Raw genomic sequence first — 25,150 nt, 5'->3', positions numbered from 1 at the left:
AAGTCTTTGCTATGAGTTCTTTTTTTTTTTAAATGACCAAGAGAAAGTCAGCAAAACGCGCGTCTTCCGCGCGTCTGGAAAGTTGTCATCTGTATCAAATATCTTTCTTACAGAACAGAACAAAAACATAACTCGCCGCTTCAGTCATGAAAGATGTCCGAGTTATCTCGACATGGACCGATTTAACTCGTGACTCAGCTGTTTACTTGCTATTCACGTTTTCCGCCATCAAAGTCTCCCAATTTATCTACCGTTGCTTTCAGTCATCCGAAATGTCATCGTTCTCGATGGAGACTCACCCGGAAGCTCTCAGGCGAGAACGAATCCTTTCCAGCAAACTCTACTTCAACGTCCCCGAATCAAAGGTTTCGATCATCTATTCATCAGCATACGACATCTCCTTCATGGGGATTGAGAAGTTGTGAGTATATATACCCAAATCTTTGACCAATTCTAAGAAACTGTCTTGAATCTTGAAGGATTCTTGTAAATTAGAATCATTCTTGTTATCTGATACGTGCAAGGCATCCGTTTGATTCAACCAAGTGGCGTAGAGTTTGTAAGTTCCTTGTTTCTGATGGGTTCTTGGAGGAGAAATCAATCGTTGAGCCTCTAGAAGCTTCCAACAGTGATCTTCTAGTGGTACTTACTTGACTTCTCTCTTACATGTCTGAAATATACATACAGTTGAATGTGGCTATTAGACAGGTTCCTGAGGGTTGTGTAATCTATGTAATACGGTTATTGTGTATCATCAGGTACATTCGTTGAGCTACTTAAACAGTTTGAAAAGCAGTGCAACTGTCGCTAGAATAACCGAGGTGAGTCTAATTTTCTTTGGGTCCATTGAATAAATCTATTTGATTTTTTTTTTGTGTACTAAACTTTCTCTCTTATAGGTTCCACCAGTTGCTTTCTTCCCAAACTTTCTTGTGCAGCAGAAGGTTCTAAGCCCATTCCGGAAGCAGGTTGGTGGGACGATTCTAGCAGCTAAACTTGCAGTGGAACGTGGATGGGCAATAAACGTAGGAGGAGGTTTTCATCATTGTACTGCTGAAAGAGGAGGCGGGTTTTGTGCTTTTGCTGATATCTCTCTTTGTATTCACTTTGCTTTTCTTCGTCTAAGCATCTCCAGGTAACTACATCTTCTCTAATAGCTAACAAATGTAATTAACTCTTTTATGTTCTTGACATTGTTAAAACTCGGACAGGGTTATGATAATAGATCTTGATGCTCATCAAGGGAATGGCCATGAAACAGATCTTGGCGATGATAGTATGTGAAACTTTTTTGTTTTGTATTTAATGATCCTTTGGTTTACTTGTGTTTGGTATGTTGATAACAGTTTTTTTTTGGTGTGCAGGTCGTGTTTACATTCTGGATATGTACAATCCTGAGATATACCCTTACGTAAGCTAACATTCTTGGAACTTTGCTCTTTGCAAGTCATTTATTTTACATTCCTCTTAGTGCAGTTTCAGTCTTATGGCTTTTGTGTTTTTTTTTTGTTTCCAGGATTATAGTGCTAGAAGATTTATCGATCAGAAGGTTGAAGTGATGGTAAGCAAAGCATTTCTTCTCTCTTGTCATTTGTTGTCGCATTATTATGTTATATAGTTATGTTGTCCTTTGTATGACAGAGCGGGACCAGCACTGATGAGTATTTGAGGAAACTAGATAAAGCGCTTGAGGTATGCATCCTTTAGTCTCTTGTTTGTTGGTGACGATAGGTTAGGATCATGGTAGCTATATGAAGCTGAAAGTAGTTAGAAACTTGGTTCCTCTAAAAGGCATGATTAGTAGTAGTTATCTTTTAGGGATCTTAAGAGATAAACTTATGATGGTTGCTATTAACTCCTCAGGTTGCTTTCCGAAACTTCCAACCAGAGATGGTAGTTTACAATGCTGGAACCGATATCTTAGACGGAGACCCTCTGGGGCTTCTAAAGGCAAGCTATACACTAAAGGTTATCATCATCTTTCTGTTTGAGCAGAATGTCTCTAACTTGGTGACACTCCTGGTGCAGATAAGCCCTGATGGTATAACAAGTAGAGACGAGAAAGTGTTCAGAGTTGCAAGGGAGAGAGAGATTCCTGTTGTGATGCTGACTTCAGGTGAGAAACTAAACACCAACATAACCAAAATGCATGCCTTTTGAGTAATGTGTTTATAACAGCTTACATCAACTTATGTGCAGGCGGGTACATGAAGTCCAACGCCAGAGTTATTGCGGATTCCATAGAGAATCTCTCACGTCAAGGGTTAATCAAGACACAACTGGACTCAGCTTCCACGTGAACTGTTCTCAAGAGCCAAAGCAGCTATGCTAGAGCTTCTATGCGTTGTATACATGTGAATACATAACCCGTCTTGTCTTGTGTGTAATGTGTTCTTTTTCATTCCAAAAACAACATATAGTGATGATTTTTGCAGCTTTCTTATGGTGAAAAATGCACAATTAACTTCTGATTAATAAGCAAAAGAATGCATTTGACAATTTGCTTTTAGAAAACCAAAATAACTAATAGATTATATTCCTTTACCTCATCTCTAGGAGGAACGTAGCAGCACTATGTTCATAGCTAAAAACCAAAATAAATCCTGTCTCTTCCCTCATTATTTCCCTTACCTAGTTTACATCTTGATCAAAAGTAATATATGTAGTCCAATGTATTGAACTACTCAACCACATCATCTCACTAGAGATGGTGTGCTAGTACTTCAATAGATTGGACTACATACATTACACTTGACGAAGACATTTCTCCAACAAACAAAAAAAAAACAACACAAAACCAACTATTCATCCAGAGATTCTCAATATGTTTTCTTCTTAGATAAGATGGTTGCGGAATGCATGGAACATCTTTGGAGAGAGAAGCAGTAGGAAGGCTAGAACCGAGCCGAAGAACATCTTCATAATGTAACCGAAAGCGTCTGATGACTCGCTATCTTCTGAGACACCAGCGCTTGGGTTCACCATTGCTTCTGCTGAAGGAAGCGACTCTATCACTGCATCAGCCAAGTCGGTGATGAAGGATGGCGTCAGACCTAGCGCCGGGACACGCCCCCAGTTCTCTATCCCTGACTCCAAAGCTAGCTCCCTGTACTCCATGTCTATCTCTTCAAGCGTCTCAATGTGCTCACTCACAAAACTGATATCCAAAAGACAAGAAAGCCAAAAATGGTCAATAACCATAGAACCAAAAGAGACAGCTTCTACTTTTTATTATATGTTCTCTTACCTGACTGGAACGGCTAGTAGACTCTTGACACCATTCTTACCAAGGTCGACAAGAACCTCATCAGTGTATGGCTTCAGCCATTGAACAGGCCCAACACGACTCTGCAAAAGATCAATTACAGGGCTTGAGATAAAGAGGTAATGTACAAACAAGCAGCTTATATAACGAACGGATGATAATGACCAAACCTGGTACGCCAATATATGGTTGTTTTGAACCCCTCTGGATTTGAGCTCTTCCATTATCAAGTCAATGCACTCTTCCATCTGTTTCTGGTATGGATCTCCAGAGTTCTCTACATAGCTAACTGGAACACCATGGGCACTGAAGAACACCATAACCTAAATCATACAGACAAGACACCAATTAAAACCAGAGTTCAGACTATAAATGTAAAACCAACGAGGATAAATAAACTGTACCTCCTTAGGATCAGAGAAAGTTTGAAGCTCCTTCTGAATGAGGTCAGCCATGGAATTGACATAGCCTCTTCTCTGGTACCAGGACTCTATAATAGCAACTGGCACTCTAGCTAGGTATGGATCTTTCCTGAAAGATGATAATTTCATGTTAAGAGGCCGCTCATGCAACTAAAACAATACGCTTATGTGGATTACACAAACCTGAATAAGTCTTGGAGAACGCGGACGCTTGAGCCAGTCGTGGAGATAGAATACTGAGGGTACAACGGTAGTACAACAAGTCTCGTAATCTTATCCTTCTTAATCTGATTACAAACGTAATTAACTCGTTATGATACACATTACTCGCATTAAAACTAAGAGCAAAAGAACATTAAAATGTAGAATCACCTGCTGAACCGCCTCTTCAGTGAAAGGAAACCAATACCGCATCCCAACATAGACATCAGCAGAAACGTTCTTAGCTTGCAACGCCAACCGAATAGCATCCGCTTGCTCATCAGTAATCTTACGCAAAGGAGATCCCCCACCAATAGCAGCATACCCTTCTTTCGACTTAGGAGCGCGAACCACAGATATGAACTTGGCTATAGCCCCTTGGAGAAACTGAAACGGTCTAGGAAGCCGTATAATATCCTGCAACACAAACAAACAAGCCACATTTCAGCAAAAAACCAACACTCCAAAACAACTCCAAAGCCTATAGAGATTCTCACCGGGTCTGCAAACAGATTATACAAGAAAGGCTGCACGTCGTTAAGCGTCTCAGGCCCACCTAGGTTCAAAAGCAAGACACCGATCTTATCCTCAGCAACACTAGAACGTGTAGTGTCATCGTAAGAGAGGTCTCCAGCTACAGGATGATGCGCTTGCTCGAACACGTTCGTCTTGAAACTCAACCCTTGAGGTTTTTTGAAAGGTGTCTCCTTTGAATGGAATCGAGCTAAAGGCAGAGACTTTCTCTGAGAACATGACCTGTAAACAATACAATCGTCATTCCATTGTTCTAATCTAATCGAGCTAAAACCCAAAATCGAATTGAGGATCTGCAAACCTTGAGAGTCTGTAACCGTTAGGGTTGGGAAGAGGACGAAGCCCAGATGATAACGCCGTCGCCTCCATACAGTTTTCAAATCGAATTGCAAGAGAGAGATCGAATTGGGTTGTGGGTTTAGGTTTTTGATTAACCCTTTTTAAAAAGGAGAGATCTTTTTGAAGTTGGGGGAAGATGCGAAGAAGGTTGGTTAGGTGAATGCAAAGATCAAGACTTTTCCATTGGAAGCAGATGAAACGTGTTCTTAAGTCAAAGTTTATACATTTCCCCTTGTATGGCCCAGAAAGAACAAAACAGTTGAAAACGACAACGTTTTGGTTAACAAAGTGGTTGTTTAGTCTTCCGCTTTTGAATACAACCCAAACCGAACCGGTTCTTAACCGACATCTATTTGATTTTTTTTTTTGCATTCACACGTTTAGTTTTCTTGATTCTAAGATTGAGCTACGTGGCTGAACAATTGCCACTTGAATAAGTCAATAACAACTGGATACGGATATAGATGACCAAGTTATGAACCTTTGCCATTATTGGACTTGGAAAACTCCGAGTTGGTATCTTTCACAAGTCATTTTGTGTCTATCAAAAATTATAGTCAAAACTCATAAATATTGGTAGTAGCCAATAAGCCAAGCGGGTGTTCTCTTCATATAAGTTGACCATATTATTGATACAAATTCTCAAAGTTCCTTGATAATTCATATGTATTATAAGGTGGTTAACTATATTAATTATTAATATATTCGGTAGCATACACATCAAGCATGTTCTTATAAGGGTATGATCTCCAGAAGTAGAATCCCCTGTTAAACGGCAGAACTTGCCCTTTCAAGCCAGACTCGGGCAACATGATTCTCTATGCAAGCAAATATTAAATATAAGTCAACGCATATACATCTATATATAATTCAGTTCACTGAAGCTTAAAACTCAAGTTGGTGCCACGCATACAGTAATAATGTTATCTTATAAAATTCAATATACTATAATAATATGGTTATTAAATTGCAGTAAGAAAACACTATCAATAAAATAATAGTATGAATCTTTAATAGCTAAGCACCAGCTTCAAGAAACGGCTTTTCACATTATATAAGTTCTTGAACAGGTCGTCTAATCAAAGCTTAACATAAAGAAAATATTTTCTTCTTCCAAGTAAATTTGTGTGCGACTTTGGTGAGGATATGGGTCATTGCTTCTCGTTGCCTTCTTCTTCATCAGAGATTCATGAGGAAAATGAACACGGTGATGGAAATGCGGTGGTGTGTTATGGAGATGAGTTCGGTTTAGATCACTACCGTCCGGTTCATCGACCCGGTTCTGTCTGCTCTATACAAGGAACCAAAGCGATTAACCAAGATAATGCTATTCTTTATCTGGTACTTCATCTTGAAATTTTGTTATTTTCCTGTTTCTATATTCCTTCTCTTTTGTTCTATAAATCATTATTTTAGATGACGACCAACAAGGTTCTAGGGTAGATGACAAACCAATATTTGTTTCATTTCGTACCAATAATCAAGATCGATGATCTGCCTTGACTGTTTCAAGATCATTACAAAATTTATCTGTTTGTATTTACATGCGAGAATATTCTTGAAATCCTTTCATTTTCATTAAAAATTCATTCTTCTCACTTTTTGTAAAGTGTTTATTTGCTTTTAGGTCATAAGAAGTCTCTTATAAGAAGCTGTTTAAGATACTAATATATGTAAAATAAAAAAATGTAAATGGAAACACGCAATCAAATCGATGCCTAGATTAACTGTTTGTATATGTGAGTTTCTAATATTTATGGAGTTAATTATATTAAATTGATTAGATTGGTATAAGCTAACTTGTTAAGTCCTTAGGGATATGGAACGGAGGAAGCAGAGCTATGTGGAGTGTTTGATGGACACGGGAAAAATGGGCACATGGTGAGTAAAATGGCGAGGAATAGATTACCATCACTTCTGTTAACACTAAAGAAGGAGCTGAACGAAGAACCTCATGCTTGTGAAGAAGATGAAGCTCTCAAATGGGAGAAAGCTTGTTTTAACGCATTCAGACTCATTGACAGAGAGCTTATGCTCCAAGTCTTTAATTGCTCTTTCAGTGGCTCTACAGCTGTTGTTGCTATTACTCAGGTACATTTTTTTTTTGTTTCCTCTAACGTAACATTAGGTTTTGAACTTTTGAGTGGTACGATTGGACCATGAACGAATTATTTTGTTTTGTCTATTGCCACCTTTTAAACCCTATAAACCCTAATTATTTGATAAGCTCGAGCTCACTTGATTTCTTCAGGGAGATGACCTCATGATAGCTAACCTTGGTGATTCAAGGGCAGTGTTGGGGACAATGACTGAAGATGGTGAGATCTGCGCAGTTCAGTTAACATCTGACCTAACACCTGATGTCCCAAGTATATATTCCACTCTTTATCTTTGCCTAAAGAATGGTTGTAACATTAGGGGTTTGATGATACTTATTGAGCAAGTTCTACCGTCGCAGGTGAAGCAGAGAGGATTAGGGCGTGCAGAGGTCGCGTTCACGCAATGAAAGCAGAACCGTCCAGCCAAAGGGTGTGGCTGCCCAACCAAGACATACCAGGATTAGCCATGTCAAGAGCTTTTGGAGATTTCAGACTCAAAGACTACGGTGTTATTGCGGTTCCAGAGGTCTCTCACCACCGAATAACTTCTAAAGACCGATTCCTTGTACTCGCTTCAGATGGGGTAAAAGCACATAAGATTCAAATTTTTTTTTTTGGAAACACATAAGATTCAAATTTAATTTTTACTTTTTAGCACTTCAAAATATTTTAAAATCTTTGGTATTTAATATTGTCGTCACAGGTCTGGGATATGCTTACCAATGATGAAGTTGTATCACTAATATGGAATTCCGGGAAAACCCAAGATATGGCCGCTAAACTTGTTGCAGAGGTGGCCGAAGCTACTTGGAAGAAGAAGCTTAAATCTAAGAAGATTGATGATATTACAGTAATATGTCTTTTCTTACAGAACAAGGAACAACCAAGTTGCACTGCGGACGTGTGAATCATAAGAGCACCATTAACCTAGAGACCCTAAATGGGTCTCTTATTTTTTTTTAATACTTTTTAATTGTAAAAGTGAATAAGAGATTAGATTAAGAAACCCGTAAATTTATGTGCTCCAATGCAAGTCTCTTAATTAAAGGTTCTTAAAAAAAAAAAAATTTATTAAACACTAAATTTTTTTAATGGCCAAACAAACAAGTTTCACATTCACATTCTCAAATCTGAATGATTGATATAAAATGATACAGATAGATTGTACCTCTGGTAGATATATTCTAAGATGGTTGAGCAAAGATATGTATTTGGGACTTCTTGACTGCAACTTCGAAGCGAATTTTCTTGGAGTTGTTTCACTGAGGTTTGCACCAGCGCTATCATGATTCCCATGGTAATAGTTTCTGATACCGTCATGGGTCTCCTACAGCTTCGAGAACAGGATCATTCTCTCTTGTCAGCCAGTCAAACTGATGAACGCTATAACTCTTTTTGTTTGCTAACAACTGCATAAACTTCTTGCTTCCTGCGGGAACAACACGAACCTCTCCTTCTTCTATGTAAACCAACTGATCCACCTGCCAGTCCCAAGGCAGTTTGCACTTCCCCGTCTTCCAAACCGACCATCTGGAAACCCCGAGCTCATCTAACCGTCTCTGTGACACTTTCGGTTCCACTTTAACGTTGTATAGCTCCTCCAACGGTGTCTGCATAGAGGTTACCTTAAAGGCTCTCTGGAGGGAGAGGTTTTTTGTTTTCTTGCATTGAGTGAGAGAACCTGCGAATGGTGTGGTCATTAAAAGACTTGCCATGGCTGTTTTTCTTAATCCAATATTGTGACACCGAGTTTGGATCTGCGGATAATACAGAGAAGAAAACATTAGAATCAAACCCATAATGAGATTTACATAGAACATAATAAACCCATAATTAAAAGTCTGGGGGGTACAAGTGAATCGTTGTAAAGCTCAAGACTTTATCATCTAATCAAAGATTCAAAGAACACAAGTTGAAATAGACTCAGGATCCAATGAAATTTGGATACCCATTTGATAATTCGATCGGAGAATTGAAATCTCTCCACAGTATTTAAGACAAATCATATATATAACTCAATAAGCCAAGAAAAAGGTTGTCGATTTCAAAGTTTAAAATAAAAAATTCCAAATCTCTGAGTTCTTACCGTAGAAGAATAGAATGGAGAGGAGATGGAACTGTAACTGTAACTGTGTATTGAATGAGACTTCAGAAAAACCTTTAAAACCTTGTCATCTTTGGCAGCGCCGAGCTTATGAAGAAGCTCGGAGGGAGACGACGCGGAGAAGCTGTGATCAATCGAGAGAGAAAGAGAGAGACGAGATGATGATTTCGTCGACACCTGTCTCTAAGCAACGTCTCTTGTGGAGCTTGAACAAGCGACGTCTCTTCCTCCTTTTCTATTTCTTATTTTCTTTTTAATCACTTTTTGTCTAAGAGACCATCGCTGAATACCGCGATAATGGTGCTCTAAGATACTACAGTATGATGGATTGATAGTCGAGGTACATTCATCGCACATGCTGCCAAGCGCAAACCAAAGAAAAGTCCAATATAAACTCATGATGTAAATGTTACTTAAAATGGAAACTATTTGTGGCCGGTTCAAATATTTGGAAGGCCTAAAGCAGATAAGATTTAAATGTGTTATTTTACTCTTTTTTTTATAAATGAGAAAAGTATTCTAATTCATGTTAAAATATTTAATCATGAAAACATAACTACTCAAAAGCTCAGAATCTTAGGAGCAATCTGAATCAAAGGCTCCAAAGCACTCGGAGAAAACTTTCTAGCAAAGAGTGAACACATGGATGTGCTTTCTCCATTGTAAGTGCAGTTGTCACCTTTCATGATCTTTGCAAAGAAGTCCTCATTGATGTCTGGCTCTCCAAATGTAGCCGGGTGGGCACCACCTCTCGACCAGTCTACCCAAGTCAAGCTGCGGTTAGCCAATGCCGCTGGTTTCTCAATCATCAACATTGTTGGGAAATAATGCTCGTCCACGTAACATGCTGGCGTACAGAACTCTTTGAATTTAGGATAATACAAGGTATCTTTGACAATTGAAACTGCAAGCTCCCGGTTAACCTCAAACCATTGAGACCCTTTCCTCCATTGCTCTATGGAAACTTCAGGGGACATATTGCCATCGTAGCGGCCTCGGCCATAGGGACTAGGATCATCAAATGAACCCATAAAGCTATGCTTTGATTTGCTTATGTAACCGTAGATAGTAGTAAAGTTGTAGAGGGGAATGCATGACTCGGAGAGGAGAACAAACCATTCGTTTGAGATATCTAGCAATGCATTTGCAAGAAGCCGCCTCTCTGCGTCACATATTGTCATTCTTCCCCATTCTGCAACCTGCACAATGATGAAGTTAATCCAATCACCATGACATATTTTGCTAGTTCTGAGCATAGACACATGTTTACATAAACATACGACTCCAATTTTTTTTTTTTGTAATATGTATTTTTATTAAATTGTAATTAAATTGTTTATACCCCCTAACTAAGTATACAAACAACTTTTGAAAAGGTTTATTTACCAACCAAAACAATATCTTGCAAAGTATATTAAAGCTAATACCTGACTTGGTATCTGCCGACGGTAGAATACAGAGGAAGCTGGGAACTCAACCGAAGAAGATACTTGTGAATGGATGTACACCGAGTAATGCTTTTCATGACCCTTGAGAAGCCTCTCCCAAAGCGGTGCAAACGGCAAGGGACCCAACGTCAAGAACATAAACGCAATTTTCGGGACCCTAGTAAACGGATAGTCTTTCATCAGAGGCATGAAAGAGGCCAGCCAAAGAAGCTCTTCATCGCTCATATTATGCATGAGAGCTAGAGGAGGTTTAATCCATTTATCCAAAACATTTGGTTCCGCACCACAAGGCACGAAGCCAGAAGTGACTCCACACTGTTGATTCCATAATACTTGATTGTGGATACAGTAATGATGATGAAGGCAACTGTAAAAGCTAGAAAAAATACAAGTAGAAGAAGCAGTTTGATGGGGAACGCCTTATTTAGCCCTGTCCGGCCACCGGTAACAAGAAGTTCTTTACCTTCTTCCAACTGAACAGCCCTGCTCAGCATCTCTGAAATAGAAGTTTGAATAATAAGCGTTATGATTCTGCTTCTGTTAAAACTCCTAAACTTCTGTGAGAGAGATGAATGGAGAAGTCGTGCTATAAAAGGCGGATACCGGTGACCATTATAGGTAAATTTGAGTTTGGCATGTTGGAAGTGAAGACTCCACGAGTCAGAGAAGGTTAGGTTCCAAAGCCGTCCTATTACAACCAACCTCTGAGACATCTATGATGTTTGGAAGGATTGGACCACTACTAAAAACTTAGAAGGCTATCCTTTTGATGAACTAATTATTACTCCATTTGCTTCAAAATGATCAGTGTTTTTTTCTAAAAACAAAAGTTGTACATTTGTTTACATTTTTGATGTTTTTTTATTAGATAATAATGATAAATTTGACCCAAAAAAAGATAAATTATAAATTTTGAGAAAATTAGTTATGTTTATTAAATTTCAATTGTCTAAAAATTGTGGGAACTAGTTAATGACAAAAAAATAGTGCAATTATAATCAAAACTTAAGAATTTTTTAAAATATGTACAAAAACTCCAATGCAACCTTTCCTGCTGGCTCTCCCTTTGGCCTCAGAACGTGTTTTTTTTTCAAGAACGTTTTTGAAAATATGTACAAAAACCTTTTTAAACCGAGAAAGTTTTTTTTACTCCTAACGTACATTTGTAGTTAGCTTAGACCATGTCTTAATGGTTGGGTTCGTAGTGAATATAATTTCTTTTTTTATAAGATATATTTTGAGTTGATTCTTTTATTTTTACATTCGGATTGTTTTGTGCAAACTTCAAAGTTTAGTTTGTTGCAAGGTTTTACACCGCAGAACAATCAATCAGATGAGTAATTTTTTTGCATGTGGTACACAATGGCATACTAACTTTGAATCTAGCAGTTTCGTCCTCCATTCAGGGAATGGAAGAAGTATTTATTATGAATATCTTAAAATATATAAATATTTTATTCAAAACAATAATTTATTAATATTCATGTTTTATTATACTTTGAAACCTTTTGTAAAATATTTAATGAAACGTAACTTGGTTTTAATGTCAATAAAACCCTTAAAATACTATAGAGGATGGGTGTAGTTTAGCATGCACCAGACCAGGGGACTAGACCGTTGATATACTGTGTGCAAAAAATTATTTATGTTTATTAGATTTTGATTGTCTAAAAATTGTGGGAACTAGTTAATGACAAAAAAATAGTGCATTTATAATCAAAACTTAAGAATTTTTTAAAATATGTACAAAAACTCCAATGCAACCTTTCTTGCTCGCTCCCTTTGGTCTCACGTGTTTTTTTTTTCAGAACGTTTTTTAAAATATATACAAAAACCTTTTTAAACCGAGAAAGTTTTTTTACTCCTTACGTACATTTATAGTTAGCTTAGACCATGTCTTAATGGTTGGGTTCGTAGTGAATATAATTTCTTTTTATAAGATATATTTTGAGTTGATTCTTTTATTTTTACATTCGGATTGTTTTGTGCAAACTTCAAACTTCAGTTTGTTGCAAGGTTTTACTTCGCAGAACAATCAATCGGATGAGTAATTTTTTTGCATGTGGTACACAATGGCATACTAACTTTGAATCTAGCAGTTTCGTCCTCCACTCAAGGAATGGAAGAAGTATTTATTATGAATATCTTAAAATATATAAATATTTTATTCAAAACAATAATTTATTAATATTCATGTTTTATTATACTTTGAAACCTTTTGTAAACTATTTAATGAAACGTAACTTGGTTTTAATGTCAATAAAACCCTTAAAATACTATAGAGGATGGGTGTAGTTTAGCATGCACCAGACCAGGGGACTAAACCGTTGATATACTGTGTGCAAATTGACATACATCTACGGAAGACATTCTGACCACATTGGACCCGAAGCGTTGACGGCTAGGATGGTTAATATGGGTACAAAGCTTGCAGGCTGGCACGGCTCCTTTCTATATTTCTAAAACGGCTGTTGGTTTAGATTATGAAGTTAAGGTTTGTTTCTTTTTGTCAGACAACGTCATTTGAACTTCGATTTCTTCCTCCTCTCACTCATCCCCACGAGTTTGAAATTATTTTATTCAGTTGATCAATTTTTTGGCAAAAAACAAAGGTAATTTTAAGCAAATATAATGGATAACCGTAACTTATTCGTTTATTCAATGACCTTGTAATTATAAAAAAATAGTCAACTTGGATGATAAAGGAAAGAATTAACGCTTAATGTGTTAGTAAAAAAACAAACACATTTAAAGCGAATCCATCTTTACTATTAAAAGAGAAGTATCATTTTTATCTACTATTTAGAAGTCTATTACGACCATTTCATTACTCACATAATATGACATAATAATTAATAAAAATATTAATAATAAATTAATTTTAACAATAGATTTGAATTTTATTTTTAGTTATAACAAAATCTGTTGAGAAAAATCTAACAAAATCCTACTTAATTCTTAAATAATTTTATTAAATATTGCATTAACTAATTTTGTAATTAAGTAATATAATGTTTTCATTTAAATAAATTATCATCTACCATTAAAACGGGTTCAAATTTGTTAATCATGTCATATTTTTTTATACAAATGAAGTTATTAACATATGTTAAAATTTTATTTTTACAGCTATATATTTTCAAAAATCATATGTTGAAGAATATTTTTTTTTATTATTTCAAATTATGAAAACTCGAAAACGTAATAAAAAAGGTAAAATGTATAAAACAAATCCCTATATTAATAAAGTAATAAAAAACCTAAACAATAAAATTAAAGAGTTATAAAATATATAACACTAAGATATAGATTGTATATTTAAATTTATATAATAATATCAAAATTAAATATTTATAAAATAAAAATATATCCGCACGATGTGCGGGGTAAACTCTAGTTGATGTTATAAAAACTTGATTTGACTTGAGAAATATATCTTTAGCAGAAAAAGTCAATGGAGAATCCATTCAGCATTCATGTTTGGACAAAGACACTTTCAGAAAATAAACTGAAGCATTCATAATTTCATATATGGTTAATCTGACAGATTCACTCTGTGAGATTTCCGTTTTGAAGTTTATCATAATACCTTTTTAAACTTTTCCGTAGAAAAAATTAAAGCCATCTGGTTTTATAAAATCGATCATTAGTAAGAAGGTTCAAAGCTATACGAATCACTTCTTTCATCATAGGAAAAATAAGACAACGTCGCCATGGTCAGATTATTCTTAACCTTTGCGATTTTGTGTGGCCTTTACAATGAAGCCTACGGTAAATCTTCTATAGATATAGATATGAAGTTGAAGGCTCTTAATAAGCCAGCGTTGAAGACCATCAAGGTATGTATGGAATCTGAAGACAAAAGATAACATTTCAATATTCATAGTTTTTTTGGTTTCTGAGTTCCCAAAGTCAATTATAACCTATTTGTAGAGTGAAGATGGGGACATTATAGATTGTGTAGATATCTACAAACAACATGCCTTTGATCATCCCGCCTTAAGAAACCACAAAATTCAGGTAAACAAATTCTAAAGATGCATGTCATTTTGTAACATTTTCATGCTGAAATTATTTACAAATTACAAGTTATTTCTTTATCCAGAGGCATGTTTTTTTTTTCTTGAACATCTTCAAGAGGCATGGTTAACACGCACAAAAGAGAGATAAAGAGAGGAGATTTTGCATGTTCTCAAATTAAACAAAATTTTGACCGAAAAATTGTACAAATTATCATATACTATAGTGTAGTATTTTGCATGTTCTCTTTTTTTTATTCATGTTCATCTTTAAATCTAAAAAGATTGAGCACCATCATTGAAAATTTTATTTTAATGCTTTTAAGTTGTTTGTTTGGAGAAAGAGATCGATCAATTCGATTCAGTTACAAAATGACAAATGTGTTAATTTATTTAATGATATTGGTGAGAGCCATTGATTATATGACAGTTATAAAAACAGTTTCGTAAGAGTTTTTATTTTTTACGGTTTTAAATTGTTAAGAATTTGTTTGAGAACTCCTCAATGCTGATGGTTCAAACCCCATGTGTCTATAGACTAGGCACCGCTTTGTCTTTACCCATTCTACATATATGCATGCAGATGAAACCAAGTGTGGTGTTTGGTACAACGAAGACCACTATACCAAACAACGGTACTTCTAAACCAATCACTTCTCAGATTTGGTCCAAATCTGGAACTTGTCCCAAAGGGACAGTACCTGTTCGTAGAGTCAGTAGAGAAGACATAATGAGAGCCTCCTCACCGTCTCATTTTGGAAGAAAAACTCCTCGCAGATACGACTTTCTCGACAACGCACTTAAACACAAGGGTAATTTCAATATAACAGCTGAAAGAATACGCCAACCCCGCCCAAAGGACCGATCGGTACGTAAAGTCAAAGGTGTTGAATGAAGAAGTTATCCTTTTTATTATTTATTATTGTTAGAAATACTTCTTCTATGTTGATGATACAGGAGGCGATCCTTATCGCTATAGGGTACAATTATCTTGGTGCTCAATCTGATATAAACGTCTGGAACCCTCCGGGAGTCCAGTTTAACGACTACAGTTCTTCTCAGATATGGCTGCTTGCTGGCCTCTCAGATAAATTTGAGACCATTGAAGCTGGTTGGGTGGTACGTTTTTTCTATCCCTAGAAAGCCTATAGCTTGCGTCAGAAGTAACCCCCATAAAACAATTTTCAGGTGAATCCACACGTTTTCGGAGATTCCCGCACACGCCTATTCACCTACTGGACTGTAAGTTTCATCATTACATGACTATATACGGAGTCTATGGTACATCACAAATCACAGTTTCATAAAGAATTCTAATTAATCATTTTGGGGTTGCAGAAAGACTCATACGCTACAACAGGCTGCACCAACCTCTTGTGCTCCGGTTTTGTCCAAACAACAACTAGATTCGCCCTGGGTGCAGCCGTAGAGCCCGTTTCAACTCCCTCGAGTGAACAATATCACATCACTGTTAGCATGTACCTGGTAAAATTTTCTATTTTATATATTGTGAGAAATATTAATCTTTTGTGCCTTCTTTGTATGCATTTTCATCACAAAACCGTACGTGTTTGCAGGATCCGAACACCCTAAACTGGTGGTTGACTTGCGGAGACAACGTGATAGGGTACTGGCCGGGAAATCTCTTCACATACTTAAAACACAGCGCCACCGCAGTGCAGTGGGGTGGAGAAGTGTATAGCACTAACGTGAGGAAGAAGCCACACACAAAAACTACAATGGGAAGTGGAAGATGGCCATCTTACCTCTATGGCGAAGCTTGTTTCCACACCAACGTTAGGATCAAAGACTATTCCCTGCAGATTAAGTATCCCCCGTATCTATCCGAGTACTCTGATGAGTATGATTGTTATTCTACAAAGCTTAACCGGGAAACGTATAGGGCAGAGCCTGTTTTCTTCTTTGGAGGACCTGGTCAGAATCGATTTTGTCCTTAACTTTAACCTTTGTAGGGATCAATATAAAGTGTGTTCAATATCTAGATGTAAAACTGATGAACTTATTATATGAACGTAATGAATAAAACATTTTTATGCATCAGTTTGTTAGATGTCCTATTTATTTAGTTAAGCACTTTTACAAGTAAACTGGAGAAGATTATTAGCTGAAACATATGTAAGAAGAATATAATTGTCAAACTCTCTCTGACACTACTCCCAATGCAACCTGTGTGGAATGTGCCTGGTCGCACTTCCGGTGTGAATCCTTCGGCGTTTGCGCCTGGTGAACCCCCTCCCGGCCTCCCCCCTGACCCTCCTGACCCATCCTCTCCTCTTTCCCCTGTAGAATTCCCTTCCCTCACTGATTCCACCTCTAAAACTGCTCTTGCTGGTGCTTCTCGAAAGGGACATCGTAAGATGCTGATGAACCCCACCATTACTGCGGCCTCTACGGAGAACCTGCTACCATCAACTACCTCTACTGGTGCCATTGCAATGGAAACAGAGCTAGGTAACCCAACCTTATCTTCTTCTGTCACTGTTACAGAAAATAGATCTGAGACTGCTACAGTCAAAACCCTTCCTACAGAAACTACCCTTCAACAACACTACCAGATACTCCCGTCCAAACCCTCCTCACCTACTCAAACCAACAAAGCGGCCTCCTCCATCCAGACCAACACTGTTTCCAACCAAAGTGAAACCCAACCCCCGGCTCCCTTACTTATCAACCAAACTCTCCCTCCATCTTCCACCCCTCCCGTTACTGAGAACTCTCTAAACCCTACCCAAACTCTGATTGAAAAGCTCAGGGCCTCAGCAGACAAGCCTTTGAAGCGTCTTGCGCCTGTTGCGGTTTCTCCAACTGGAAGGCCTCGTGTAGTAATACCTGATGCTGTTTTCAAAAAAGGAGCAGATATTCATAAAGACTTCATTATCTGCTACTTCAATGGGAAGTCCCCACCTTTCAATCAGATACAGAGTGTATTTAATTACATGTGGGGAAAAGGTAAAAGACTAGAGATCCACAATAACCCACTGAACCGATCAGTTATTGTGCGTATTCAGAGTGATTACCTCAGGCAGAAGATACTAGAAAAGAACATCTGGTACGTGGGGGACTCTATGTTACATACTGCCCAGTGGAACTCTACCCATTCCATGTCAACCCCCCCTCTGAAAGCCATCCAGATATGGGCCCACATCACAGGAGTTCCTCTTGATCTCCGTCATGATGAAGGACTAAGCTTGGTGGCTGGACTGGTAGGTGAACCAAAAGACACTGATGAGTTCACAAGGAACTTGGTTAGCTTAACAGTTTGTCATGTCAAAGTGGAAGTGGATTTGACTGTACCATTACCTAAGGTGGTCGAGTTTGAGAGGGAAAGTGGGGTAGTTGTGGAACTTTCTGTCCACTACCCATGGGTTCCTCCTACTTGCTCGCATTGTCACGAGCTCGGTCACATCATCCGAAACTGTCTCACTTTCTTCCCAGCTCCCCCTGACAAAGATACAGCTCCTTCGAATGAGCAAACTGCTACTCAAAAAACCAAAGAATTCCCACAAACACCCCGCTCAAAGCCTTCCCAAAAAACTCCACAAAATACCCAAAATACCACCCAAAATACCAAAAACCCCAATTCATCTTTTACCCCTTCAAAGGCTTCTAGAAAACTTCACAAAAAATACCTGCCTGTTGTTAAGGATCTCCCTTTAGGCTCTGTAGCCTTAACTCCGGTTGACCTCCCATTACCATCTCTCCAAACCCCTTCCTCATCCACTTCCCTTGCTCCAACTCTTCCTATTCTCCCTTCCAATTCCCTAGTAAACACTAACCCCTTTTCCTCACCTACCCAAGCACCCAGACCATCGCTTAAGCGCTCCAGATCCTCCCCTACCTTCTCTCCTCCGTCCACCACCTCTTCAAACCCCTTCACCGAATCTGTTTTAAACCCATTCCCGTTAACCTCTAACCAATTTGCCCCCTTACTCCTAAACCATTCGCTCATCCCCTTACTTCCTAACCCTCCCCTTACCCCCCCTCTTGATCTAAACTTTTCAAAAACACTTTCTTCTTTTGATTCTAAAGGACCTCGCCTTGAGGATCCTCTTTCTCCCTCCCTATGAGTGTCAAGCTCTTTTTTTGGAATGTTCGAGGTCTAAATGACCCGAGCAAGCATCCACCTTTTGTAAATTGGATTAGTAGTCAAAACCCCTTTTTTGGTGCCCTATTAGAAACTCATATTAAAGAACCCTTCTTAAACCCTATCTTATCTAAAATATGCCCTGGCTGGAAGTACCTATCAAACCATCAATCAGACCCTGATGGGCGCATTGTACTTATTTGGAAATACCCTCTAGATGTTCATATTCTGGTCCAGTCTAGACAGTGCATCACATGCGTCCTATCTATCCCTAACCAGGCTCCTATCTACTACACCGCTATCTATGCTTCCAACCAAAGCGACGAGAGAGTGGAATTGTGGAATGAACTCCTCATTACCCATTCCACGCTTGATCTCGAAAACAAAAACTGGGTGGTGGGAGGTGACCTGAACCAAATCCTATTCCCTTTTGAGCACTCAAACCCAGATGTAAACTTCACAGATAATCCCATGTACCAACTCCAGGATTGTTTGCTACAAGCGGGGTTATTTGACTTGAGGTATCTTGGTCCTTGTCATACATGGACGAACAACCAACCGGAGAGCCCTACAGCGAAAAAACTAGATAGACTGCTCGTTAACAACATCACTATTGACTCCTACCCCCATGCTGTAGCCTCGTTCCTAGCCCAAGAAATGTCTGACCACACCCCCTGTCTCCTAAACCTGGCCCTCTTCCTCCCTAGAGCCGGAACCTTCCCTTATAAATTCCAAAACTATCTCACCAAACACCCGGGGTTTGCTCAGGTGATAAACGATGCTTGGATTCATGCTGGAAGCGCTTCGCAATCATTAACACAGCTGTGTTGGAAGTTGAAACAAATAAAGAGTGATTTAAAGAGGATAAACAAAGAAAATTATTCAAAGATTCAAGAGAGAGTTGTGGAAACTCACAGTTTGCTAAAAAATGTGCAGGTACAGGCGCTGAATGATCCGAGTCCAGACACTTTTCAATCGGAAAGAGAACTTCACCAAAAGTGGAACTTCCTAAGGGAAATTGAGGAGTTATTCTTCAGACAGAAGTCTAGAATAAATTGGCTAAAGGAAGGTGATCTAAATACAGCTTACTTCTTTAGAATCTGCCAAGTCAGGGCGAGCTACAATGCCATTCGAGCTTTTCTCACACCCGCCGGAGCTTGGTTGACTGATCCCTTCGAAATGAGCAGCCTTGCTGTATCACACTTCTGCTCTGTACTAGGACCTTCTTTTGTGAATCCAGTCGCTCCCTCTACGCCAGAGTGGTTCCAATCGCTCCTAGACTTCTCAATCTCTCCTGTTCAAGCCTCGCAGATGCTGCGAATCCCAACTGGTGATGAAATAAGGTCAATGATATTCAAGCTCAACCCGAACAAGGCACCGGGACCAGATGGACTAACCTCAGGATTCTTCAAGGCCGCATGGAGCACAATAGGAGATGAGGTGATCACGTCCATCACTCACTTCTTCTACACTGGTTTCCTACCTTCTTCAGCAAATGCCACGATCCTCACTCTAGTCCCGAAGTTCCCTGGAGCATCGGAAATCACAGAGTTCAGACCAATCTCATGTTTGAACACAGTCTACAAAGTCATTTCCAGATTACTGGTAAAGAGACTAAAGCCCATTCTGCCTAAACTCATTCTGCCTAGTCAAACGGCTTTTGTCAAAGGAAGACTTCTACTGGAAAATACTATTCTTGCCAGCGAGCTAATAAACGGATATCATAAAAACAAAGGCTCGAAGAAGATTACCATCAAGGTAGATATAGCTAAGGCATTTGACACTCTGTCGTGGAACTTTCTTTTCTCATGTCTCCAAGGCTTGGGGATTCCGCACCAGATGCTTCACTGGCTGCATTCCTGTATCTGCACAACGAGTTTTATGGTGGGTTATAACGGTACAGTCAATGGGTATTTTAAGGGAACAAGAGGCCTTAGACAGGGAGATCCGCTGTCCCCATATCTGTTTGTCATAGCTATGAACTGCCTGTCCCATATGCTTAATGCAGCTGCAACTAACTCTAAGCTCAGATATCACTCTAATTGCAAGAAAGTTAAGTTGACTCACCTGTCTTTTGCTGACGATCTCCTAATCTTCATTGAAGGAAACATAGAATCTGTCCAGTGTGTGCTGCAAGTGCTCAAGGAGTTTGAAAATCGCTCTGGATTGGCTGTCAGTTTGCAAAAAACGAGTTTCTTTGCTTCAGGAATGACAGAAGAGGAGATCAATACCATTCAAGCGTCAACAGGGATGGCGTGTGGAAGCTTACCCTTCAGATACCTGGGAGTCCCTATGAACTCGAGGAAACTGTCCTTAGCGAGCTGTGAGCCACTTCTCCATCAAATCAAGACCCGCTTCTCCTCCTGGTCAACAAAAACTTTGTCATTCTCGGGTAGACTAATGCTTATAAAAACGGTGATCGCGGGAATTACCACTTTCTGGTGTTCTTCGTTTGTGCTTCCAAAAGCTTGTGTTGTGAAGATCAACTCAATGTGTAGTGCCTTTCTGTGGAAAGGGAACCTCGACGCACATAGCACAGCGAGGGTGGCTTGGACTACGGTCTGTAAACCGAAGGAAGAAGGTGGATTAGGCGTTAAAGATCTACTAACATGGAATAAAGCTTGCTGTCTGCGACTGATCTGGCTCCTATTCTTTAGACCTGACTCTGTGTGGGTTTCCTGGTTCAAAGAAGTCATATTAAAAGGGTCCGTAAGCAACTATTGGACCACAAACCCCTCCCAAAAATTCTCCTGGCTAGCAAACAAACTCCTCAAGTTAAGAAGTGTGGCTTACCCTTTAATTCACATTCAAATCCAAAATGGTGAGCATGGCCGGTTCTGGATTGATAATTGGAGTCCATTTGGGAAGCTCCAAGACTATTTGGAAGGAGGCAGATCAAGATTGGGGATCCCGCTAAAGGCAACTCTGGCTTCACTTTATCGCAATGGAACTTGGCAACTTCCTGCGGCAAGAACAGAGAATCAACTTCAGGTTCTGACATTCATTACTACTATCAATTTCAATAGTCAGCCAGATCAATATGTATGGAAGATTAATGGGAAAAGCAGTGAGAAGTTCAGCACGGGTGAAGTTTATCAATACCTCAGAGGCGACGTAGAAGAAGTTAACTGGGCAAAGGTCATCTGGAGTCCTAGAAGTATACCCCGACAGAGTTTTCATGCTTGGCTGGTAGTCCAGAACAGGATCCCCACTCGCGACCGCTTGATCTCTTGGGGTCTCCAAGTACCATCGCTTTGTCTTCTTTGTAACCAAACGGATGAATCGAGAGATCATCTTTACTGGGATTGTGGCTACGCTTTTGAATTGTGGAATCGCGTTGCGGGAAGATGTGGGATCGTACCACAAAGAAGTTGGGACAACTCCCTCAATCAGATGTTATCGCTCTCACCGGTGGCTTCGACTATGCGATCACTGACTCTCCTTGGGTGGCAGGCATGCTTCTATTGGATTTGGAATGAGAGAAACAACCGCCTGCATGCAAATCAATTCCGATCACTTGATTCATTGTTCTCTATTATTGATCACCAGATAAGAAACAAAATACAGAGTTTCAGAGAAACTAACCCGAGGCGTTCTTCACAAATGATGCAGCGGTGGTTTGGGTAAAGAGGGATTGAATCATCAACTGGCTTCATGTCTTTTTCAGGCTCGGGGTCGGGAACCTTCCATTGTCGTCTGAAATCATCGTTCATCGTGTCTCATCACCATCTCTTCTCTCATTAACAGGCTTAGGACAAATGTGGGCTAAGGTCAAATTGTATGGGTTTGGGTTCTACTATATGAGTTTTAAATTGGGCTTCGGCTCTAACACTAGAGCCATTGGGCTTTTGTAATCTTTTGTTTCTTCTGTTTTTAATATAAGTAAGCCAGTTACAAAAAAAAAAAGAAAAGATTATTAGCTATTTAAATAAAAAAATTGCAACTGTTTTAACTTTTAAGTGTTATTGCAAGTATTCAGTGGAACACTTACAACTTCTTAAATGAAACATTGCAATCATTGTGGATGTAATTTATAGTGCAATTGTTGATCGTAGTTTTTTTGGTGATAAATCATTGCAACTTTTGGTGTTAACCAACCATTGCAATTCTTAGACCATCTCCAATGAAGTATCCATGAGAGTTCTATTTCATGGTTCTAAATAATTTTATACTCAAAATTAAATTAAAAACAGGAAAAATAGATAGATATGGTTCTAAAAATAGATGTTTTAGAACCAATTCTAAGTGATAGGTGTTATTTTCTGCCAGGGTGTAATTTAAAGAAAAAAATTAAACCCAATTGTTTTTACTTTTTCTCTTTCAAATTTGTGAAACTTGGAACCATTAATTGGTTCTACCATTGGAAGGGTTAAAACTAAACAAGTATCTAAATTTTTTAATTTGATTATTTTCAATTAAAAAATTGATTTAGAACTTTGACACAATATCTATTGTTGGAGATGGTCTTAATCATTTATATAAGGAGTTGTAGACATTGACAAAATCACAACAATCACAAATAGACTAGAACATGGAGAGATTCAGTGTCAAACAAAAATAATAATAAAATAATAATAATAATAATAATAATAATAATAATAATAATAATAATAATAATATTATGTTTAAATGTGTCTTTCCATTTAAAATATTTTTCTTGATATATTTATGGTTATTTTCTCACATTTACTTATATTATACATTTTAAAAATCTATGGAAAGCTTATGAATGTGTTTTTTCTCTCCTGTCACACATTAACTTCTTTGAAAACAAAAATAAGATTATATATAAAATATAAATTATACAAAGTGGCAAATATTTTAAAAATAAAATGAGTACACGATAATAACTTAAAACATGCATAAAAATGAGAAAATTACTAGAATGTATAAGAAAAGTTGGTTTATTATTAGAGTGTTATACATCTTTTAAAAATTACTAGAATGTTTAGATATTTCTAGTAAATTACAATAAGGGCTTTTGATTAGCTTTTTTTTTAATTGAAATTATTTTTAAACACTAAATCCACATCAGTAATTAACAATCCACATAAGCAAAATAGAAATCAAACCGTCTCCTTCTCCACAACTACATAGAGGTTAAAAAAAGGAACGAAGAACATTGTCGCCGTCTCGAAGAAAGAACCGCAAGCTTTCTCCCACTCTCTGAAATCCTTGTCGACATTGTGTTTACTTCGTCTTCCTCGAACTAACTCTCTGTCGTTGATACTGTGTCTTCTCCGATATCGTCTTCCCCGAAATCGTCGTCTTCAATCGTTTGTACGAAATCGTCTTTGCCGCATTCTTATCTACGAGTTCGTCTTTTCAGGTAGGATGTCGCGACGTTATATATTGTGTTTCAGTTGAGTTTGTGGGTCAGTTATATATTATATTTCATCTGAGTTATATATTTTGTTGCGACTGAGATAGGCTTATGTTGCGGTTGTGATATGGTTGAGGGTTTTGTTGCGTCTGAGTTAGGGTTTTGTTACGACTGAGTTAGGGTTATGCTATGACTGAGTAATTGTTATGTTATGGCTGAGTTATTGCTATGTCATGACTTAAGAATTGTTATGTTATGGCTAAGTTATTGTTATGTTGTGGCTGAGTTATTTTTATTTTGTTGAGTTATTGTTATGTTATGGCTGTGTTATTGTTATCTTGTGGCTGATTTATTGTTGGGTTATATAATCATATGGATGTTGCTGAAGTTAAATCATGGGTTTACCTTCCAAGACTTTACCGTGAAGGGTCTTCTAACCTAGAAAATAAATATATTAATCACAATTTAACTAAATATTAATCAAATAAAATTCTTAATTATATAATTAAAAATAGAATATTGAATTATCCAAAAATCTAAAAATATAATTAAAAAATATAATTAATGTATATATTGTACTGTTATCTGAAAAACATTTTAGTAAAAATTTAAAAACATAAATTATATAATTAAATATTAGTCAAATAATTTTTTTTTAATTATATAACTAAAAATATAATATTGAGTTATTTTAAAGTTAATTTTTAGAATTGAGCTTTCATGTTAAAAATTAGATGGGTTAATATCGTTTATACCCTTAATGAATAAAATGTATAAATAAATTAAAAATAAAAACAAAATTTTAATTTATTTGATTAGATAATTGATTAAAGTTAATAATAGTAAAAAATTATCTAAAATCTAAAAATATAATTTAAACAGAGATAATTTCTGTATATATTGAAATAATCTTTTAGTAAAAATTTAAAAACATAAATTATATAACTAAATATTAATCATATTGATTAAAATTAATAATAGTAAGAATTATCCAAAATCTGAAAATATAATTTAAACAGAGATAATTTATGTATATATTGTATTGTTATCTGAAAAAGTCTTTTAGTAAAGGGTTAAAAAACATAAATTATATAACTAAATATTAATCAAATAAAATTCTAATATTAAAAATAGAATTGAATTATCCAAAATCTAAAAATACAGTTAAAAAAGATAATATATATATATAATATTGTATTGTTATCTTAAAAATTATTTTAGTAAAAAGTTAAAAACATAAATTATATAATTAAATATTAGTCAAATAAATTTTTTTAATCCTATAACTAAA

General features: G+C 37.3%; 6 protein-coding genes and 1 pseudogene across 6 annotated transcripts; 4 read left to right on the top strand and 3 right to left on the bottom strand.

Moving 5' to 3' along the window:
• The first annotated feature begins 121 nt into the window (after window positions 1-121).
• On the top strand, window positions 122-2,439 carry LOC106348560 (histone deacetylase 2). The gene is made up of 11 exons (XM_013788324.3): window positions 122-421; window positions 525-642; window positions 759-821; window positions 900-1,135; window positions 1,212-1,276; window positions 1,365-1,411; window positions 1,517-1,561; window positions 1,642-1,692; window positions 1,864-1,950; window positions 2,029-2,116; window positions 2,200-2,439. The coding sequence occupies exons 1-11, from the start codon at window positions 147-149 to the stop codon at window positions 2,298-2,300; spliced, it is 1,176 nt and encodes a 391-aa protein (XP_013643778.2). The 5' UTR covers window positions 122-146; the 3' UTR covers window positions 2,301-2,439.
• Window positions 2,440-2,520: 81 nt separating this feature from the next.
• Window positions 2,521-4,986, bottom strand: LOC106348561 (ferrochelatase-1, chloroplastic/mitochondrial-like). The gene is made up of 8 exons (XM_048735142.1): window positions 4,724-4,986; window positions 4,386-4,644; window positions 4,060-4,305; window positions 3,871-3,974; window positions 3,670-3,796; window positions 3,436-3,588; window positions 3,248-3,348; window positions 2,521-3,157 (listed from the first exon to the last, which is right to left on the bottom strand). Exons 1-8 carry the CDS (start codon window positions 4,789-4,791, stop codon window positions 2,836-2,838), a joined length of 1,380 nt encoding a protein of 459 aa, XP_048591099.1. The 5' UTR covers window positions 4,792-4,986; the 3' UTR covers window positions 2,521-2,835.
• A 633-nt stretch (window positions 4,987-5,619) lies between these two features.
• Window positions 5,620-9,501, top strand: LOC106352117 (probable protein phosphatase 2C 72). Its single transcript, XM_013791794.3, has 6 exons — window positions 5,620-6,102; window positions 6,577-6,852; window positions 7,013-7,130; window positions 7,220-7,443; window positions 7,564-7,776; window positions 9,276-9,501. Exons 1-5 carry the CDS (start codon window positions 5,908-5,910, stop codon window positions 7,765-7,767), a joined length of 1,017 nt encoding a protein of 338 aa, XP_013647248.2. The 5' UTR covers window positions 5,620-5,907; the 3' UTR covers window positions 7,768-7,776; window positions 9,276-9,501.
• Window positions 7,903-9,241, bottom strand: LOC125575325. Its single transcript, XM_048735144.1, has 2 exons — window positions 8,947-9,241; window positions 7,903-8,617 (listed from the first exon to the last, which is right to left on the bottom strand). The coding sequence occupies exon 2, from the start codon at window positions 8,573-8,575 to the stop codon at window positions 8,177-8,179; it is 399 nt and encodes a 132-aa protein (XP_048591101.1). The 5' UTR covers window positions 8,576-8,617; window positions 8,947-9,241; the 3' UTR covers window positions 7,903-8,176.
• A 10-nt stretch (window positions 9,502-9,511) lies between the features above and the next one.
• Window positions 9,512-13,785, bottom strand: LOC106350643 (annotated as a pseudogene).
• Window positions 13,786-13,977: 192 nt separating this feature from the next.
• On the top strand, window positions 13,978-16,492 carry BNAA06G27990D. Its single transcript, XM_013791793.3, has 7 exons — window positions 13,978-14,251; window positions 14,346-14,432; window positions 15,015-15,299; window positions 15,389-15,550; window positions 15,620-15,673; window positions 15,770-15,916; window positions 16,009-16,492. Exons 1-7 carry the CDS (start codon window positions 14,126-14,128, stop codon window positions 16,387-16,389), a joined length of 1,242 nt encoding a protein of 413 aa, XP_013647247.1. The 5' UTR covers window positions 13,978-14,125; the 3' UTR covers window positions 16,390-16,492.
• Window positions 16,493-16,611: 119 nt separating this feature from the next.
• LOC125610014 lies at window positions 16,612-22,015 on the top strand. Its single transcript, XM_048781659.1, has 4 exons — window positions 16,612-18,216; window positions 18,774-19,304; window positions 19,473-21,779; window positions 21,884-22,015. The coding sequence occupies exons 1-4, from the start codon at window positions 16,612-16,614 to the stop codon at window positions 22,013-22,015; spliced, it is 4,575 nt and encodes a 1,524-aa protein (XP_048637616.1).
• Window positions 22,016-25,150: the final 3,135 nt, after the last annotated feature.

Source organism: Brassica napus, chromosome A6 (genome assembly GCF_020379485.1).
Source record: "Brassica napus cultivar Da-Ae chromosome A6, Da-Ae, whole genome shotgun sequence".
In the NCBI taxonomy this organism is placed as follows: domain Eukaryota; kingdom Viridiplantae; phylum Streptophyta; class Magnoliopsida; order Brassicales; family Brassicaceae; genus Brassica; species Brassica napus.
Note: the sequence above shows the minus strand (reverse complement) of the source record. Positions and strands in the feature narration are given on the sequence as shown.

What these genes read in the sequence shown, in the direction of transcription:
- LOC106352117 (XM_013791794.3), top strand. Translation starts at nt 5,908, where the DNA reads ATGGGTCATTGCTTCTCGTTGCCTTCTTCTTCATCAGAGATTCATGAG. An exon ending in CCTAACACCTGATGTCCCAA is followed by an intron (nt 7,131 to 7,219) that starts GTATATATTCCA and finishes CTACCGTCGCAG; the next exon opens with GTGAAGCAGAGAGGATTAGG. An exon ending in TTGTACTCGCTTCAGATGGG is followed by an intron (nt 7,444 to 7,563) that starts GTAAAAGCACAT and finishes TTGTCGTCACAG; the next exon opens with GTCTGGGATATGCTTACCAA.
- BNAA06G27990D (XM_013791793.3), top strand. Translation starts at nt 14,126, where the DNA reads ATGGTCAGATTATTCTTAACCTTTGCGATTTTGTGTGGCCTTTACAAT. An exon ending in TAAGAAACCACAAAATTCAG is followed by an intron (nt 14,433 to 15,014) that starts GTAAACAAATTC and finishes ATATGCATGCAG; the next exon opens with ATGAAACCAAGTGTGGTGTT. An exon ending in GCCTATTCACCTACTGGACT is followed by an intron (nt 15,674 to 15,769) that starts GTAAGTTTCATC and finishes TTGGGGTTGCAG; the next exon opens with AAAGACTCATACGCTACAAC.
- LOC106348560 (XM_013788324.3), top strand. Translation starts at nt 147, where the DNA reads ATGAAAGATGTCCGAGTTATCTCGACATGGACCGATTTAACTCGTGAC. An exon ending in TTCATGGGGATTGAGAAGTT is followed by an intron (nt 422 to 524) that starts GTGAGTATATAT and finishes GATACGTGCAAG; the next exon opens with GCATCCGTTTGATTCAACCA. An exon ending in TGTTGTGATGCTGACTTCAG is followed by an intron (nt 2,117 to 2,199) that starts GTGAGAAACTAA and finishes ACTTATGTGCAG; the next exon opens with GCGGGTACATGAAGTCCAAC.
- LOC125575325 (XM_048735144.1), bottom strand. Translation starts at nt 8,575, where the DNA reads ATGGCAAGTCTTTTAATGACCACACCATTCGCAGGTTCTCTCACTCAA.
- LOC125610014 (XM_048781659.1), top strand. Translation starts at nt 16,612, where the DNA reads ATGCAACCTGTGTGGAATGTGCCTGGTCGCACTTCCGGTGTGAATCCT. An exon ending in TTCTCCCTTCCAATTCCCTA is followed by an intron (nt 18,217 to 18,773) that starts GTAAACACTAAC and finishes ATTCTGGTCCAG; the next exon opens with TCTAGACAGTGCATCACATG. An exon ending in TGATCTCTTGGGGTCTCCAA is followed by an intron (nt 21,780 to 21,883) that starts GTACCATCGCTT and finishes CGTTGCGGGAAG; the next exon opens with ATGTGGGATCGTACCACAAA.
- LOC106348561 (XM_048735142.1), bottom strand. Translation starts at nt 4,791, where the DNA reads ATGGAGGCGACGGCGTTATCATCTGGGCTTCGTCCTCTTCCCAACCCT. An exon ending in ATAATCTGTTTGCAGACCCG is followed by an intron (nt 4,306 to 4,385) that starts GTGAGAATCTCT and finishes TTTGTGTTGCAG; the next exon opens with GATATTATACGGCTTCCTAG. An exon ending in CTTTCTCTGATCCTAAGGAG is followed by an intron (nt 3,589 to 3,669) that starts GTACAGTTTATT and finishes TGTATGATTTAG; the next exon opens with GTTATGGTGTTCTTCAGTGC.